The sequence below is a fragment of the Dipodomys spectabilis genome, unplaced genomic scaffold, assembly GCF_019054845.1.
Source record: "Dipodomys spectabilis isolate Male_0828 unplaced genomic scaffold, ASM1905484v1 ptg000594l, whole genome shotgun sequence".
In the NCBI taxonomy this organism is placed as follows: Eukaryota; Metazoa; Chordata; class Mammalia; order Rodentia; family Heteromyidae; genus Dipodomys; species Dipodomys spectabilis.
In genome coordinates, this window is record NW_024871271.1 from 1,041,723 (window position 1) to 1,059,187 (window position 17,465).

At 57.2% G+C, this 17,465-nt stretch overlaps 1 protein-coding gene across 4 annotated transcripts in view; it reads left to right on the forward strand.

Annotated features, from left to right (window-relative positions):
- Nucleotides 1–15,198, forward strand: part of Poln (DNA polymerase nu) — a 109,143-nt gene extending 93,945 nt beyond the window's left edge. For 3 of the 4 annotated variants that reach the window (XM_042671000.1, XM_042671002.1, XM_042671001.1), the window contains 6 exons: nucleotides 3,622–3,753; nucleotides 6,842–6,952; nucleotides 7,537–7,615; nucleotides 12,079–12,146; nucleotides 13,600–13,661; nucleotides 14,906–15,198. In XM_042671000.1, the coding sequence (XP_042526934.1) occupies nucleotides 3,622–3,753; nucleotides 6,842–6,952; nucleotides 7,537–7,615; nucleotides 12,079–12,146; nucleotides 13,600–13,661; nucleotides 14,906–15,052 (599 nt within the window). In that variant the 3' untranslated portion in view covers nucleotides 15,053–15,198. The remainder of the gene's footprint in view (nucleotides 1–3,621; nucleotides 3,754–6,841; nucleotides 6,953–7,536; nucleotides 7,616–12,078; nucleotides 12,147–13,599; nucleotides 13,662–14,905) is intronic. The other variant, XM_042671003.1, reaches the window with a different exon arrangement.
- Nucleotides 15,199–17,465: the final 2,267 nt, after the last annotated feature.

Consider the following 17,465-nt stretch of genomic DNA (forward strand, 5'->3'; position numbering starts at 1 on the left):
CCTTCTAAAGAAGGAAATGTGAAGACTGGTGAAGACAGAGCAAGCCACAGGCAGTGAAGCAAGAGGAAAGGGTGCTCAGCCCCCGCAGCCCTGAGCAGGCTCACCCCACCCACCTCAGACCCCTGCGGCCTGAGCTTATCAGGGGCCTTGACTCAATGCTGGCTTATGGGCCTGCTGCATCTCTTTTAGTCAGCCAAATTCAGCATCTGCTAACTTACTGGGGTGCCCCCCCCCACACACACACAGCTTGCTGGGCCTGTTTCCAGCCGTCTCTGAGCCTAGCAGAAACCTGACCCCTCTAGGAAGCCACCTCCAAGTCCCCAAGCCCACTTCTACTTTCTGAGAGTTAGCCTAACACGGAAACTCTTGCTGTCCCCACCCCCAGACAGTGCAGTGAGCAGGGACTGACTGAGGGCATGGGGTATACTAGCCTTCTCTGTGCCAGGAGTGCTGTTCCAAGTGATGTGCAGGTAGGACTGAGCCCAAACCCGTGCTTCCCTAGTGCACAGGGAGCCCCGAGGATTGCCCCCAAGCTGGGAGCCTACGCAGAGCAGGAAGCACCGGGGCTGTGTGGGGAAGTCTGTCCAGTGGACTGGCCCGCATTCTGCCACGTGCTGGGTGCTCGCTCATCCAGAGAGACAGAGACAGAGATAGGGAGCAATACACGTGGAGCAGCCCTGAGAGAAAAATGTCTTCCTAAGGTTAAATCTGTGGTGATGTGTGAGCAGATGTGCGTGTGTGCACACATGCACACAGGATATAATTAGCCATCTGGGAAAAGTCCAACTCTATGTTTTATATATTTTACGGGTGGAGAATGCTTAGTGCCACTACCACAAAATCCTGGGTAAACTGGAAGGGAGACAGCCCACACATGGTTACAACAAAGAAGACTCATGAAAGTGTAGACAAAAAAAAGAACTAGTGCCCGTGAAGCAGAGACAGAGAAGCCAGGAGCCAAGAGTCATCCACTCAGGGAGAGACAGGTGACTGAGTATGCTGGCCCCTGAACTACTGAGAGAGGAGCGGTGTAGCCCGGGACTCCTGCCTCCGTCTCAGCCTCCTCGCGCTGCTCTTGGTTGCCTCTTTGTCCCCTGGCCTCGTGAGCAGACTTTCTGCTCAACTGGATGTTGACCACCTTGTGCCCTTCTGATAGCCCAGCAGCTCTGCAGAAGAAAGCAGCTCGCTCCAGCCATGCATGTTTGGGAGAGATGAAACTTGTAGCATTAGCCAAGCAGCTCCCATCAGACCAACCTTCCCAAAGACTCCAGCCATCTACTAAGGCAAAAGTACTAAAACTACCAGAAAGCCCTAAGCAGTAACCCAGGGAAACAGGAAGAAAAGTGTGGTCCAGGGTGTTTCACCACCTTGCAGCTTCACACAAACTTGAAGAACCAGAGGACAAAGTTTGCCAGTGAGTCTGGAAAATAAAGGGAAATTTTCCAGAAAGAAGAGAGCCAGGGAGAAGCTCAAATTCTGATGGCTGGCTGACCCTAACTGCATGATTGGAGCAACCTCAGCCCCGCTAAGGCTCAAAGGGCTGATCTCAGATTTCAGTTGCTAGCTACTGCAAGGAGATGAGACTTTAAAATTTGATTTTGGCTAAATCAACTGTCCTCTAGAAAAATTGTAACCCTGTGAAGAACGAATAGAATCCAGTTTCCACACTGTATACAATCTCAAATTCCTACACATGTGAAGACACCGCCCAGCATGGCCATGCTCAGGGGAAAAGGCCTTTGTAGCAGCAGATCCAGAGATGAACAGACAGGATTTATTTTTTCTAGTCCTGGGATTTGAACTCTGGGCCTGGGTACTGTCCCTGAGCTTCTTTTGCTCAAGATGAGTGCTCTATCACTGAGCCATATAGCCACTTCTGGCTTTTTTGAGTAGTTTATTGGAGATAAGAGTCCTCATGGCGTTTCCTGCCTGGGTTGGCTTTGAACTACAGTCCTTAGAACTCAACCTCCTGAGTAGCTAGGATTACAGGTGTGAGCCACTGATTCTATAACCAGTATACTCAAGGATGTGAAGGGAAACATGCTCATAACAAATGGGGGCAAAGAGGGGAAAAACTAGAGAAAAAGAGCCAAATAAGAAGTATAAAGCCCCAAACTGCAATATCTAAAATAAAACTTTCCAGAAGGGCACAGCGGCAGATCGGAGGTGAGAAAGATCCAGCAAGAGGCTGAGCCGGCCGAGTCCAGCCGTCATGTGACTCCTGCAGGAGAGCAGACTGTCCCACAGCTATGCCACAGCTGAAAGGTAGTGACTGGAATCTGACAGAAAGATGTATAGATTATTCAAATAAAATGTGGCAAAACACACAAATTGAAAAGATGACGTGCTATCTTGATTAAGTCCCAAGTTTTCAAGTGTTTCCTTTCTAACCAAATGACCTAAAAGAAGCACCCAAGGCTCCAAGTACTTTTTCCCTTCTTCTGGGATAAGCTTTGGGAGAACAGAACATCACATTTCCCTCTCATCCTAGCAAAGCAATGGAAGCTAATATACACCCTTCACTGCCCCAAAGACTCCAACATTATTGTTTCCAGTACTGCAAAAGGCTTCACCTGGCCAAGACCAAGCCTGACCTGACTGAAGAGAAGAGCAGAGCTGCAAGAGCCATCAGCCTGCTCCTTAGAGGTGCCTTCCTATCTTCATAGCCCTACCTCTCTCCCTGGCCGTGATTCTGGACCACCCTGTCTGAAGGCCCCATGAGTCTCCTTTAATGCAGGCCCTCTGTGGCATGGTGATGGCCTCCCTCCACCGACGCAGCCCCCCTGGAGCTGAGGCTTTCTCCTATCAGCTCCCACACCTGCCCACAGGGGCTCCTCATTGCTCCTTTCTGGGGGAAAGTGGGAAAGAATGACTACTAAGTATCAAGTAGGAGCCAGATATGGCTTGGAGCTTTATACATCTGAGCCCAGAGTTCCCCTAACAACCCTGGGCATAAGCAGTAGTGTTCCTAAATCACAAGGGGAAAAACAGATTTGCCGCAGGTTAGGCAACTTCCCAAGGCTACACAGAGCCTCCCGGGGTGATGGAAATGGACTTAAACCTTGGCCTGTTTGGGCCCAGCACCGGAATCCAGCAAGCAGAGGCTCAAATTTCATACTGGAACTTGGGTGCCATCCCAACTAGACCCTTCCATAAGCTCACTCTTCCGGGAGCAAAATGCCAATGTTCTAAAATAAACATTAAAGCCCAAGAACCCTACGCGGCCATGTCCTCTCCCGGCCTTCCTTTCCTCTGGGGCCCTCTTGAGCCTCCCCCAGTTCTGCAGTCAGACCTCCCACTGGCCACGCTAAGAACAGGACTGGCTCTCCTTCATTTCACAGATGGGTCTGGCACACTGCACATTATTGAGCAAGTAAGTGTTTAGCTGGCCCTGTCCAGGTCAGTGTACTCGGCACCTCATCTATGACCCCAAAGCCATTACCATCTCAGTACTGCATTCCATAGTGCCACTGGGCCTTGACTCAGCACCTTGTCCCTGAGGCCTGCAGTGGCTCATCTCCACACACCCAGTCACCTCTGAGACACATGATTTCAGTACCCTTAATTCAGTTGGTATGAATTAGCCTAGACTCTGATCATGCATCTTTCTGACTCCTATAGGAAAGGAGCGGCTTGCTGCTTGCCTCGGAGTTACTGTTCAAGAAACCACCTGCTTCTTGGAGAGGTTTTTGCACAAGTATAAGAAAATTAAGGACTTTGCCCAAGCAGTTATTTCCCAGTGTCACCAGACAGGTAAGCCAGCCACAGCAAAGTCTCTAGCAGCCGGCAGTGTCTGTGGCTTGGGGTCCTGTGGGTGGGTGGATAGATAAACGAGTGGACAATGTGTGAACCAGGCTGCTGAATCTGGGAAGGAGACGAGTACAAACCATCAGCTCTGCCTGGAGAGACAGAAGAAAAAGCCATTATCACATGGAGGAAGACAGAGCCAGGCTCTTACAGCATCAAAGCAACCTTGAGTTCACAGATGATAGCTGCACAGAAAGTATGGAGACATATATTGCTGTGAAAGGCATGTGGTCCATTTACGAAAGAGTTTCACAGTGTGGTCTCAAAGGAAACACAAACAGATTTCAAGAATCCAAGCCAATTATGACTGGGACTACAGTGCAGTAAGAAGCTAGTTTTATATGTATCTCTGTGGGTAACTATCTGTCCACATATCTATATGTAAATTATCATGATCCTAAGTAATTTAAGGCAAAAAAAGGGCATCTCATAAAGAGGACATGAATGACAGTAAAAGTATCTCATCAAAACCATGAGACCAGGATATAAAGGAATACATTAAAAAGAGTATCTCAGAAAGAATCCTGTGACATAAATGAGTTACATTTAACACAAGAAGTTTGGAAAAGAGAAGCAGAGTGTTAATGAAAGAAAAGGAAGAAAAGAAATAGGAGAACAGAAATTAATGAAAAGCACACACAAATATTCTCTAGTCAGTGAAAAATAATCAGCTTAGAGAATTGGCCTGACAAGAGTCAGTGCTGCCAGGCACCGGTGGCTCACACCTGTAATCCTAGCTGAGATCTGAGGATTGCAGTTCAAAACCAGTCCGGGCAGGAAACTCCGTGAAACTCTTATCTCCAATAAACCACCAGAAAACCGGAAATGGCACTGTAGCTTAAGTGGTAGAGCGCTGGCCTTGAGCTGAAGAGCACAGGGACAGCCCTCAGGCCCAGAGTTCAAGCCCCAGGACCAAAAAAAAAAAGAGTCAGTGCTAACTGGCTCTAGCATGTCCGTGGGGGTGTAGACAGATTTGGGCAGCCCACAGCACCCCAGACATTCCAAGGGCTCATGAGGGACTTGTGCCTGGGGTCTCGGCACACCTCCCACAGCTTCTCCATGACCTACCAGAAGATGGCATTGGGCCTGGCTGCTTCCTCTGGCCATGAAGGAATGCTACCATGAGCCACTGGCCGCACACTGAGAACTCTTGCCTGCTCCAGGCATATTCAGAGCTCAAGAGCAAGAGCAAACCCCTTCCATCCCTGCAGCCAGAAGGCCTAGGCGCCTGGGCCTGGAGATGAATAGCTCCCAGAAGCAGTAACCACTTCCTGCCCAGGAGCCTAGCAAAACTTAAAATACTCTCAATTTTGAACTGCTGAAAGAGTGATAGTGAAACAGAGGTAGAGACCCACCTCCCACAGGTCAGGAACAGCACACACTTGGACCACTGTTAGATATTGTGAAAGCACTCTTACTGATAAGCCCTTGTTATCAGTACCCTTTTGTGTGTGTGCCACTCCTGGGGCTTGAACTCAGGGCCTGGGTACTGTCCCTGAGTTTTTGTGCTCAAGGCTAGTGCCCTACCACTTGAGCTACGGATCACTTCTGGCTTTTTTGTTGTTTAATTGGAGATAAGAATCTCATAGACTTTTTGTCCAGACTGGCTTTGAACTATAATCTCCAGATCTCAGGCTCCTGAGTAGCTAGGATACAGGCGTGAGCCACCAGTGCCCCACTCAGTTCTGGCTTTTAAAGGCAAACAGCTTGTATTGGACTTTCAGCCACCCAGTGGAGGGGGAGCACTCCCCTCCCTGGATGGCCTGGAAGAAGACCTTTGGCTGGCCCAAGCACAGGCTTTCGTTTTCATGAAGGGAAGCAGGATTGGTGTAGCCATTCTTGCTCACCCCTTCTGGCTATACAAGCAGACTGCTTGGCTTACGTGTAAGCAGCTGGGAGATGTCTTCTACGTTGCCCCCTGGTGTTACAATATAGTAGGTCCAAATAAAGACTTCCCTTGAGTGGTCTTCCCTGCCTACTTTTGATTCTTGACATTAATAGAGCTGGTAATTCAAAAAGAAAAAAAGAGCCTGGCGCTGGTGGCTCACGCCTGTAATCCTAGCTACTCAGGAGGCTGAGATCTGAGGATCGCGGTTCAAAGCCAGCCCGGGCAGGAGAGACCGTGAGACTCCTATCTCCAATAAACCACCAGAAAACCGGAAGTGGCGCTGTAGCTCAAGTGGTAGAGCGCTCGCCTTGAGCTGAAGAGCTGAGGGACAGCGCCCAGGCCCAGAGTTCAAAAAAAGAAGCAATGGAAGTGGCTGGAGGGCAGCTAGAGCAGCAGTGAGGCATGGCAAGAGCTGCCACAGGCGTCCGCGGGCCAGCCAGTGGGTGGTGGACAGGGCCTCCCTTCCCTCACGGGGCCCTGGTGCCCACCGTGGGTGGAAGTAAAGCTGAGATGGCGGCAGCCTGCAGGTCCTTGTCGGGGAAGATAGCTGCAGGTGGCTGAAACTGGCCATCCAGTGCTCCTGACCCAGAGCTGTGGCACCCCCACACAGCTGTCCAGTGCCCCCCACAGATATGCAAGTGTAGCCCCGGCTGTCAAAGGCCTCACACCCACCCAAGGTCCAGAACCCCATGCTCCGGATCAACCGCCATGGGCCTGCAAAAGCTCAGGCCTGAACAGCTGGGTCTGCCTTCCCCCCCTCCCCCCCCGCTCCCCCTCCTCCCCCCCCCGTGCGGACCTGGACTGGGACTGCTGGCTCCACACTCCACTTGCCACGCAGTCCAGAATGGCTGCTGTGCCATGCCTAACACACAGCTTTGAGTTCTGGGGAGTAAAAGCTGACCTCTTGTCCTGTGTGAGCCCTACCTGTGGCTGCAAGCCAAGGAGCAGCCAGACCGGCCGGCTGGCCAGCCAGGGCCAGTGCCGCAGCCCTGCTCTCTGCGCAGAGCCCTTTGCCCTGGCAACAGGCCAGGCAGCTCCGAAGGAGGCCCTGAGTCAGCACAAGGTGGAGGAGGGAGCGGGGACCTGCCCCAAACGCTGTGCCACCTGTCTGTCTCTGATGCTCTTCTGCTTCTTCCTGTAACCTAGGGTATGTGACATCCCTCATGGGCAGAAGGAGACCCCTGCCAAGGATCTGTGCACAGGACCCACAGCTCCGGGCACAAGCAGAGCGACAGGCAGTGAACTTCGTGGTGCAAGGTACAGGGGTCCCAGCCAGCTCTGCCTCCTGCTGTCTACGGCTGCCTGCTGCCTGCTGGCTCCTCTGCTACTTTTCTGAGTCTGCCTGCTCCTCGGGTTTGCAAGTGCAGGCCTAGGCAGTGCCCACCAAACTTTGTGGTATTTCCTGCTCCTGAGAATGTCCTCAAGCCAGCTTCCTGGGTCTTACCTGTCTGGCAGGGCCCATGGGGGGGGGGGGGGGAGGGAGGCAGTGAGTGACCGCAGCCGTGTGTGGTCAGCACTCAGCACAGGGTCCTCTGTCAAGGAAGGCATTTCCTTGAATCTCCATATCTCCAAGTGGGGAGACCCTGGAAGCCTAGCCAGCACCCTGACCTGGGCCTTTCCACTACAAGTGCCTGCCTGATTCAGGCCTACTGAATAACGCATTCGAAGCCTCCTCCCCATGGTGCTGAGCAGGGGAGGGCTGGGGCGGTGAGGGAGGCGGCATTGTAGGGCTTTCAGAAAGCTCAGCGTCAGGTGCATGGACCCAAGTGTGCTGAGCAGCAACTTGTGCCGAGTCTGTGCCTTGCACTCTGTCCCCTGAAACAGACCCTTCCTGTCCCCAGGTTCCACCGCGGACCTCTGTAAGATGGCTATGATCCGAATCTTCGCTGCAGTGGCCGCTTCCCCCTTCCTGACAGCCAGGTCAGTGGGACAGCCAGTGTGCCCAGCCCAGCTCTGTTGGGGATTGCTGGGAGCTGCCCAGGACTGGGCCTACCACCCTTCTAGCCACCCTCCCGCCAAGCCAAGGGTGCCTGAGGGCCCGAGCCCCTGGCGGCTCGTACCCTGACCTGTCCCACCTTCCCCAGCTTGGACACAGAAGGGTCCAGACACACATGCGATCCCTGCAGGAAATGCACAGCCTGCAGCAGCCGCCCCTAAGGCAGGTGAGCCCACAGCAGACACCAGGGGCTCTGCACAGCCCTACTGCCCTCTGGGGACCTGTGGTCCCCACCATGGCTCCACGTGGCCGCCCTAGCCCCAGGATGCACGTGGTGATGGGCTCCTCACCGCCCTTGGATCCTGGGGGGGAAGAAGACCTCCCTGCAGCCACCTCTCCCTGGCAAGTGAAGGCCACGCAGACACCATTCTACTCCGGTCCTGGAGCCCCTTCCTGCCTGTTGGTCCCCCACAGCCCATTGAAGAGGAAGTCATGTCCAGACTCCAAAGAGCCTCGCTCATTCCATGCATCATGTGTGTTCCTAACCCGTCCAGAGGGCAGTTAGAAGTCCCTGGCCCGCCTCAAGGAGGCCTGGCAGGGGAGGGGGGCTCATGGCATCGCACCAGCCCTCACTGCTCTCATCTTTGGGAAGTGGAGGTCTGCTGGCCTTTGACCCCTTTTCTACCATGTCTTTTGGCCTCTTGATATTCTACCTGCTTTTAAGCAGGATTTTTTTTTTTTTTTTTTTTGTCATGGGGCTTGAACTCTGGGCCTCAGCTCTTCAGCTCAAGGCTAGTGCTTTACCACTTGAGCCTTAGTGCCACTTCTGATTTTCTGGTGGTTCATTGGAGATAAGAGTCTCATGGACTTTCCTGCCAGGCTGGCTTTGAACCATGATCCTCAGATCTCAGCCTCCTGAGTAGCTAGGATGACAGGCTTGAGCCACCAGCACTCAGCAGGACTGTTTTTAAATGGCAATCTCTCATCCTTCTTTAAAATCTCTCCTTTATTTCTTCACATTCTCCCATGGGTTCTGTTGGCCATAATCTTCGCAGCTCTGCACAGAGACATTCATGGTTCCACCTGGAGAGATGGGGGCAGACCTGTGCCAGCTGGAAGCCTGCTGGCTGCTGCCCTTTGCAGCCCTGGGCCAGCCACTTCTTCACAGGGTGCCACAGGCCCTGTGGCCCAAGAGGAGGGAGCCTGAGGCCCCTGTTGAACCCTGCCCCATGGGTGGTCAAGGCAGGGGCAAAGCTTTGCCCAGCTCACCCCTCCCCCATCACTAATCCCTGCTGTTTGGCCCCTTCTTAGTGTGCATGCATGCATGAGCACGTGCACGCCCTCTAGCCAGGATCCAGGATTTGCTCCAGGTTTTTTGTGATTCCTGAAATCCATGCGCCTCTCCCCCTCCACCAGGTTCTTGGTAAGTTCTACCTTCACATACTGGTGTGGGCCGTCTGGCTGGACATCCATTAGAGAAGCCACTAGAAGGCACATTGTTGCTCTGCATCTAGAGCAGTGCAAGACTTAAACCTGCCTCCTCGTTTCTAGTGAAGCTGGTAACAAGCTTGGGATCTGGGTTGTGTGAGGATGGTCCTTCTGCGAGCTAAGAACAGCACGTTCTTGCTTGGGACTTTTCTGAGCACAGAAAAACACCAAGGCCCAGGGCCTGGTCTGACTTCTCTGAGTTCATGTATTCTAGCCAGCACTGCATCTCCCACTCAGAGCTATGTGTCTCCTACCTTACATCTCTTAGAGGTAAGCTTGGGGTTCAGGATACACCCACAAAGGGGCACAGTACAGTTGAGGGCCCTTTTAAAGGAGCTGCCTGGCAGACCCCTGCAGGGAAACAAGGTGAGGCCTTTCTGGAATGTTGTCTTAGAGAAGCCAGGCTCTATGGCCTCGGTCAGGCTGGCTCCATGTCCCCTCTGCAGTAGGAACCTCTGGGCAGGCAGCTCCTTGGCTGTGAGCCCAGGAGGTCTGAGCAACTTTCCTCTACCACTCTGCTTGTTCCTATGCCCCAGTTGCCAGCTGGGGGGCATGGTGGAGCCTGGGTGCTGGGGGTATGGTGGTCTCTGGGTGCTGGTGCTGGGGGCATGGTGGTCTCTGGGTGCTGGTGCTGGGGGCATGGTGGTCTCTGGGTGCTGGTGCTGGGGGCATGGCGGTCTCTGGGTGCTGGGGGCATGGTGGTCTCTGGGTGCTGGGGGCATGGTGGTCTCTGGGTGCTGGTGCTGGAGGCATGGTGGTCTCTGGGTGCCGGGGGCATGGCGGTCTCTGGGTGCCGGGGGCATGGTGGTCTCTGGGTGCTGGTGCTGGAGGCATGGTGGTCTCTGGGTGCTGGAGGCATGGTGGTCTCTGGGTGCCGGGGGCATGGCAGTCTCTGGGTGCTGGGGGCATGGTGGTCTCTGGGTGCTTGGGGCATGGTGGTCTCTGGGTGCTGGTGCTGGAGGCATGGTGGTCTCTGGGTGCTGGGGGCATGGTGGTCTCTGGCTGCTGAAGGCATAGTGGTCTCTGGGTGCTGGGGGCATGGTGGTCTCTGGGTGCTGAAGGCATAGTGGTCTCTGGGTGCTGGGGGCATGGTGGTCTTTGGGTGCTGGTGCTGGGGGCATGGCGGTCTCTGGGTGCCGGGGGCATGGTGGTCTCTGGGTGCCGGGAGCATGGCAGTCTCTGGGTGCTGGGGGCATGGTGGTCTCTGGGTGCTGGAGGCATGGTGGTCTCTGGGTGCTGGGGGCATGGTGGTCTCTGGGTGCTGAAGGCATAGTGGTCTCTGGGTGCTGGGGGCATTGTGGTCTCTGGGTGCTGGTGCTGGAGGCATGGTGTTCTCTGGGTGCTGGGGGCATGGCGGTCTCTGGATGCTGGGGGCATGGTGGTCTCTGGGTGCCAGGGGCATGGCGGTCTCTGGGTGCTGGAGGCATGGTGGTCTCTGGGTGCTGGGGGCATGGTGGTCTCTGGGTGCTGGGGGCATGGTAGTCTCTGGGTGCTGGTGCTGGAGGCATGGTGGTCTCTGGGTGCTGGGGGCATAGTGGTCTCTGGGTGCTGGTGTTGGAGGCATGGTGGTCTCTGGGTGCTGGGGGCATGGCGGTCTCTGGGTGCTGGGGGCATGGTCATCTCTGGGTATTGGGGGCATCGTGGTCTCTGGGTGCTGGTGCTGGGGGCATGGTGTGTTTGGGAGTCTGTGAGGGTGATGTTCAAGTGACTCACAGTCATACCTATTCTTAGGGCCCGCCACACCGGCAGCCCAGATTTCATGATGTGATTTCAAGAGGTGTGAAAGTGTTTCTGCTAAATCAGGAAAGATTTCCAAGTGTCTTTTTGGGGTTTTTTGCCTGTTTGAAAAGTGAGCCCCTTGGGAGCCAAAGGCCCTGCCAGCCGCCTTGAAGTTAAAGAGCCGGCGCTGCAGCCTGGGCCCGGCTGTGTCCCTCAGGACAACTTCTGGGGGTGCGGTGCCAACGCCCTGGAGCTGCACATTAACGAGGGGCCTCAGGCGTGCACCGAGTGCTCCCCAGTTCATTCTGCACGTGACCCTGTGTGGGCCTGACCTGCGCAGCACGCGGGCACTGCTGCTGCTCGCACAGCCCACATGGCTGGGCTCCACAGGCGCTTCCTCCCGTCTCAAGTCACAGAACACACTGAGTTTAGAAATTCAGGACGGCGGGCTGGGAAGGTGGCTCAGTGGCAGAGCACTTGCCTTGCATGCTCCAGGCCCTGGGTTCGATTCCTCAGCACCACATAAGCAAAAAGAAAAAAAAAAGCCGGAAGTGGCGCTGTGGCTCAAGTGGTAGAGCGCTAGCCTTGAGCTGAAGAGCTGAGGGACAGCGCCCAGGCCCAGAGTTCAGGCCCCACGACCGGACCCAAAAAAGAAATTCAGGACGGCGAGACTCAAATCCCACTCGCGATGCTGTGTTGGCGCTAGCCACTCTGACCACCACACCTTCCAGGTGTGGGGAAAGGGCCACAGCCTCCTGGGCCCCTGCATCTGAGCGTGAGCCTGGGTCCACAGGACAGGCCGGGAGCTGCCCCAGAGCAAGGGATGGTGTGGAGAGAGAAGACAGACGGGGCAGGCCACCACAGATAGCTACCGCCATACTAGCCCTGACCCATCTCTGCACAGGCCTTCCTCCCAGCCTGGCTCCCTGTCCCTTGCCTGTGGCCACTGCCTTGCATCTCCCTGTACCTCCCTAGGTAGCCCCAGTACCATGTGGGGGCCTGAGGAGGGCAGCAGAGTTTGGTGTGAGGCCACAGATGGAGCCCCAGGACCCCACCCCTTTGCTGCCAGTCTTCTGTACCGGATGCGTCAGGCCTACATGTGCAGGGCCTCACCCACGTCCACCCCACCGGAGGGGCTAGCACCAGGTCCAGGAGCCACAATCCTGGGCAGCGCCCCCCCCCCTCCCATCTGAAGTGCCATCCACCCAGGAGTGAAATCACACCACCTTCCTCCCTCCAGGCTGGTCGCCCAGATCCATGATGAGCTGCTGTTTGAAGTCGAAGATGCTCAGATCCCTGAGTTTGCAGGTAAGCCCAAGGAATGTGGGTGCTTTCTGCCACACAGTTAGCAGGCCACCAGATCCCCAGGGTGTCCCTTGGCTTCAAGTCCCTCCCAAGCAGACAGGGAAGCTAGTGTGGTTTGGGAAGCCTGGGAAGGCCCCATAGACGAATACCTTGTGCTCACTGTGGAGCTACACACACACACACACACACACACACACACACACACACACACACACACACACACACACACACACAGGCCTGCGCATGTGTACCTGCTCCTCCACCTCGTCACCAGGGGCTCTGAACAGAGATGGTGACTCCAGCATGCCAGCACTGCAGAGCCAGCCTCCCTGCCCAGCCCTCATCTCAGACCTGACCCAGAAGGCCCAGGATCAGCCTCCCGTTCCCACACTGCCCAGTGCCTCCCTTTGCCCAGAGCCCATGGCAAGAGTTAGATTAAGCATGACACCTGCCACCCCAGCGGCCCTGCCAGCCTGGGGAGCAGAGCTGAGGTGGGCGCAGAGCTCAGATGGGTGGGGGCAGAGCTCAAGTGGGCGCAGAGCTCAGGTGGGTGGGGGCAGAGCTCAGGTGGGGGCAGGGCTCAGGTGGGGGCAGAGCTCAGGTGGGGGCAGGGCTCAGGTAGGGGCAGGGCTCAGGTGGGGGCAGGGCTCAGGTGGGGGCAGGGCTCAGGTGGGGGCAGAGCTCAGGTGGGTGGGGGCAGGGCTCAGGTGGGGGCAGGGCTCAGGTGGGGGCAGAGCTCAGGTGGGTGGGGGCAGGGCTCAGGTGGGGGCAGGGCTCAGGTGGGGGCAGGGCTCAGGTAGGGACAGGGCTCAGGTGGGGGCAGGGCTCAGGTGGGGGCAGGGCTCAGGTGGGGGCAGGGCTCAGGTGGGGGCAGGGCTCAGGTGGGGGCAGGGCTCAGGTGGGTGGGGGCAGGGCTCAGGTGGGTGGGGGCAGAGCTCAGGTGGGGGCAGGGCTCAGGTGGGGGCAGGGCTCAGGTGGGGGCAGGGCTCAGGTGGGTGGGGGCAGGGCTCAGGTGGGGGCAGGGCTCAGGTGGGTGGGGGCAGGGCTCAGGTGAGGGCAGGGCTCAGGTGGGGGCAGGGCTCAGGTGGGTGGGGGCAGGGCTCAGGTGGGTGGGGGCAGAGCTCAGGTGGGGGCAGGGCTCAGGTGGGGGCAGGGCTCAGGTGGGGCAGAGCTCAGGTGGGTGGGGGTAGCACAGTGCATTGTGGTGCTCAGAGGCTTGTGAGGCCATTCTCAGCCACAGATGTGGCCACAGGCTCTGAAGCAGCTGTGGATGTGTGGGAGGACCGAGAAGCCAGCCTCCTGGCCATGGTGCCCTGGTGAACAGGGTTGGCACGCCCGCAGCATGACCAGCCAGGGCAGGCCCAGACTCTGTATCCTCCTGTGCTCAGCCGTGGGCCCTGGAGACCGGGAGCCTGGCCTGTGCCACCCAGGCTGAGTGGCCATCCTCCTGTCCTAGCTCTTGTCAGGACCACCATGGAGTCCTTGTGGCAGGTGCGGGCCCTGGAGCTACAGCTGCAGGTGAGTGGGTCGCTAAGCGGTCACTGCCCACTACAGCACTCAGCCAGAACCACTCAGGGTGGGTTGGACGGGCAGCAAGGACAAACAGACCCCACCCCTGTGCCGGGCACCCTGCCAAGGAGCCCTTTCCCGGCCAGCTTGACTGTCATCCTTTGAAAACCCACAAGTGTCCACTGCTTCCACCAGCCACTCCGCTGGCCCAGCCCCTGACCTGAGGCCCACCACTGGTGTGCTGCACTGGGGTGCCACTGCCGCTTGGCCAGCTGTGCTTGGAGTTGCTCTGGTCCTGACCAGGGAGAGACCTGGTGTGGTTGGTGTGGGATCTTCAGGCCGGGGTGGGATAGGGGGCCCCGGTGTCTCCTAGCCTCCCAGGGGAGGGCCCAGCCAAGGTGTCCTAAGAGCACAGGACGGGCCGCAGAGACTGGCAGGCCTCCCCTGGGGGCCCAAGGCACAGGGACAGGACTCTGTGGGCAGAGAAGCGGGGCTGGAGCCACCTCAGGAGGAGGGCTGCCGTTGTGTCCAGTGCCTCCTGTCGAGAGGCAGCTATGTGGGCTCCTCCTGAGGCCTTAGTAAGGAGCCCACTTGGGACCAGGCCCCCAGGAGAGCTCTTCCACCTCCGGGCTCCACTCCAGCATAGACCTGTAGGCCATCATCCCAAGACACACCTCTACTCAGAGACACCTCCCCAGCAGCACACACAGGGCAGGGGTTCTACCAGGACGGCCTGTCGGGTACAGTGTGTCTGAGTGTGCATGTGTGTGCACTCCTGTGGTGACTGGTCTGTTATGCATGAGTATGCATGTGTGTACCCATGTGGTAGCTGGTCTGGTGTGTGTGTGTGCATGTGTGTGTACCCATGTAGTGGCTGGTCCATTGTGTGTGCACATGTGTGCACCGTGTGGTGGCCTGTCATGTGTGTACATGTATGTACCCATGAGGTGGCCTGTCCATTGTGAGTGTGCACATGTGTACCCGTGTGGTGGCCTGTCATTGTGTGTGTATATGTGTGCACCCGTGTGGTGGCCTGTCATTGTGTGTGTATGTGTGTGCACCTGTGTGGTGGCCTGTTTGTGTGCATATGTGTGCACCCATGTGGTGGCTGGTCTGTCTATAGAAGGGCTGCCAGAGCCGTGGCAGACATGTCTGTTTTGGTGCTCTGTGCACCTGTGCACTTCTGTGTGGATCTGGGAGCCGGGTGCACAGCTGGCTGGGACCCAACGTTCACCTCCAGCTGCCATCCACAGGTCCCTCTGCAGGTGAGCCTGAGTACCGGCCGCTCGTGGGGAGACCTCTCCCCACTGCAGGAGGCCCTGGACCCAGCCACTGCCCAGCCACTGACAACTCGTTCCTTCTCACCCAACACACATTCTGTGCCTAGCCCCGGGAAATAGTGCGCGGAGAACGGTGGTTTACAGTTTGGGCCCACAGTGGCCTCCCAGGGCTGTCGGGTGCTGAGGCTCCAGGCAGTGCCCGCCACACGGACCCTCTGTGACGAGGACAGCTGGCTCATCCCTGGAGTAAATGTCTGAAAAGTCAACTCTGTGCAAGTGGCTTTGTTCCCAGGTGGATGACACACACAGCCCACCACCAGAGGGGAGTCAGAAGTGGGGCTGGACCTGCTGCCCCCAAATCTGAGTCTCCAGTCAGGCCCTGTGCTTCCCTGCCCCAAACACAGGCAGGCCAGCATCTGACAGCGGGGGGTGGACTGGTGTAAGGTAGCTGGGCTCCACTCAGGCCTCAGCAGCTGACAGACACGTACTTCAACCGCGCTGTTCCCAAACCCCAGAGACACAGCCCAACTCCTTCACTGCCTGAGCGCTGCTTCTCACCCTGTCAGGAAGGAATGTCAAAGGGGGATCCCTGCAGATGCCATGCAGGACAGACAAGGTACCAGGAGAGCCATCCAGGGTGAGGGGAGAATGATGCCCATCAAGGCCAGCTTCCTGTACCACAGCCTGACAGACACCCGCTGCCCCTGACACCACTCCACAGCCTGGTCCCCTTTCTGGCCCATGGCTGCCTGAAACAAGCCAAGCCCCCTCCTCTCTCCTTTGTACACACTGGGCTCCCCGCCCCCACAGTACAGGGCGGGGGGCTGGGTGGGCGGGCATGGGCCTCATCCCTCAGTGTAGAGCCAGTGCCTTCGGGACAGCAAACCCGGACACGCAGGCACTGCAGGTGCAGGAGAGGGGTAGGTGCCACAGGCCCCAGTGCCAGTCCCTCGGGGACCCAGGATGGGACAGGGCAGCCAGACCTGGTGGCCAGGGCATCCTCACCTACAGCAGGGTGGGATCAAGTCATCTCAGCCAAGAATTTGGGTGCCCAAAAGCTAGGGGTCAGGGAATGTGCTGGGCCTGAGAGCCCAAAGCAGAGCCAGCCTCCACTCACCAGTCTCCACTCACCAGCCTTCACTCACCAGGAGCCCCCACCCGTGGGAAGCACAGGGCTGCCAATCCCACTCAGCCCAGGCCAGACAGGAGGCTCTTCAGAGCCCTACTCTGGCCTGCTGGCCAGCCTGTTGGCCACCCTGCTCCAGACACCAGCCCAGCCAGTGCACAGGAGCTTCCAAGTCTCTAAAAGGCACCTCGAAGAAGCACAGAGCCAGGTTCCTTCAACTCTGGTTTTATTGAAAAACAGCAGCATTGGGGGCTGTGCAGGCGGGCGCACACCCGCTCAGGCCCGGCCTGTCTCCTTGGGAACTCAGCCCGTGGCTTGGCCCTCGGGGCTGGTTTGGCACATCCTGGGGTCTCAGGACACCCTACCCCCACCATGGGCTCACAGTACGGCTTCAGGAACAAACCACAACAGTGAGGCCACCCCACCCACCCAACCAGCGCCTGTGCAGGGAGCCTCCAGCCGGCCACAGGGGAGGGACAAGGGCCAGCAGGGCTAGCCAGCCTGGTGGGCTGTGCTACATTCACAAGGAGGGGTGGGTACAGCCAGGGACAAAGGTAGAACCCTGCTCTGTCTACCAAGGGCCTCCCCAAGCGGAGGCTCTTCCTACCATGCCTCTCCACAGCCACACACACACACACACACACACACACACACACACACACACACACACACACGGACATGCCACACATATATACACTGGCTGTGGTCCACACTTACACACGTGTGACCACACATGCACGCATGCTCCCGCACACATCAGCCACCAGTACATACATAAACGGTCACATGCATATGTGCTAGCATGTACACGCCTTGCATATGTGTTCACGTGCACAAATGCTCAGACATGCATGTAGTCACAACTCAGTACAAATGCTTACACATGCACACGCGCACACATGCGCACACACACACACACACACACACAGGGACACCCTTCTTTAGAATGGCTAATTATTGCTGTTTTAAAAAATACATCCAACAGTGTTAAGTCAGAGCTCACCCTCCACCCAGACCCAGATGTGGACACTGCTCCTTCTGGAAACAATGCAGGCAGCACCTAAGGGTGGCGTGACCCAGGGTCACCCCACACCCCCAAACACCACCCACAGCCACTGGCTGGAACACCGTGGCAGAGCCCAGGATGGACTCCAGAAGCTGCTTCTGCCCAGCAAGGCAGGGCGGCAGCAGCAATTGGCCCTCAGCGCAGGGGCCACCTCTGTCGGGCCGTCAGTGACCCCTGGATCAGGAGCCGCTTGCCCCCCAGAAGCCACCGGCACAGCCCTGGGGGCGTGGACTGGCGTTCCCTGGGGCAGGCGGGACAGGGCAGCATGGCCAGGAACAAGCCAGGCCCACCGGGCCCTTGGAGCAGAAGGCTCAGGGTTCCCCAGCCTGGTTCCTCTGGAC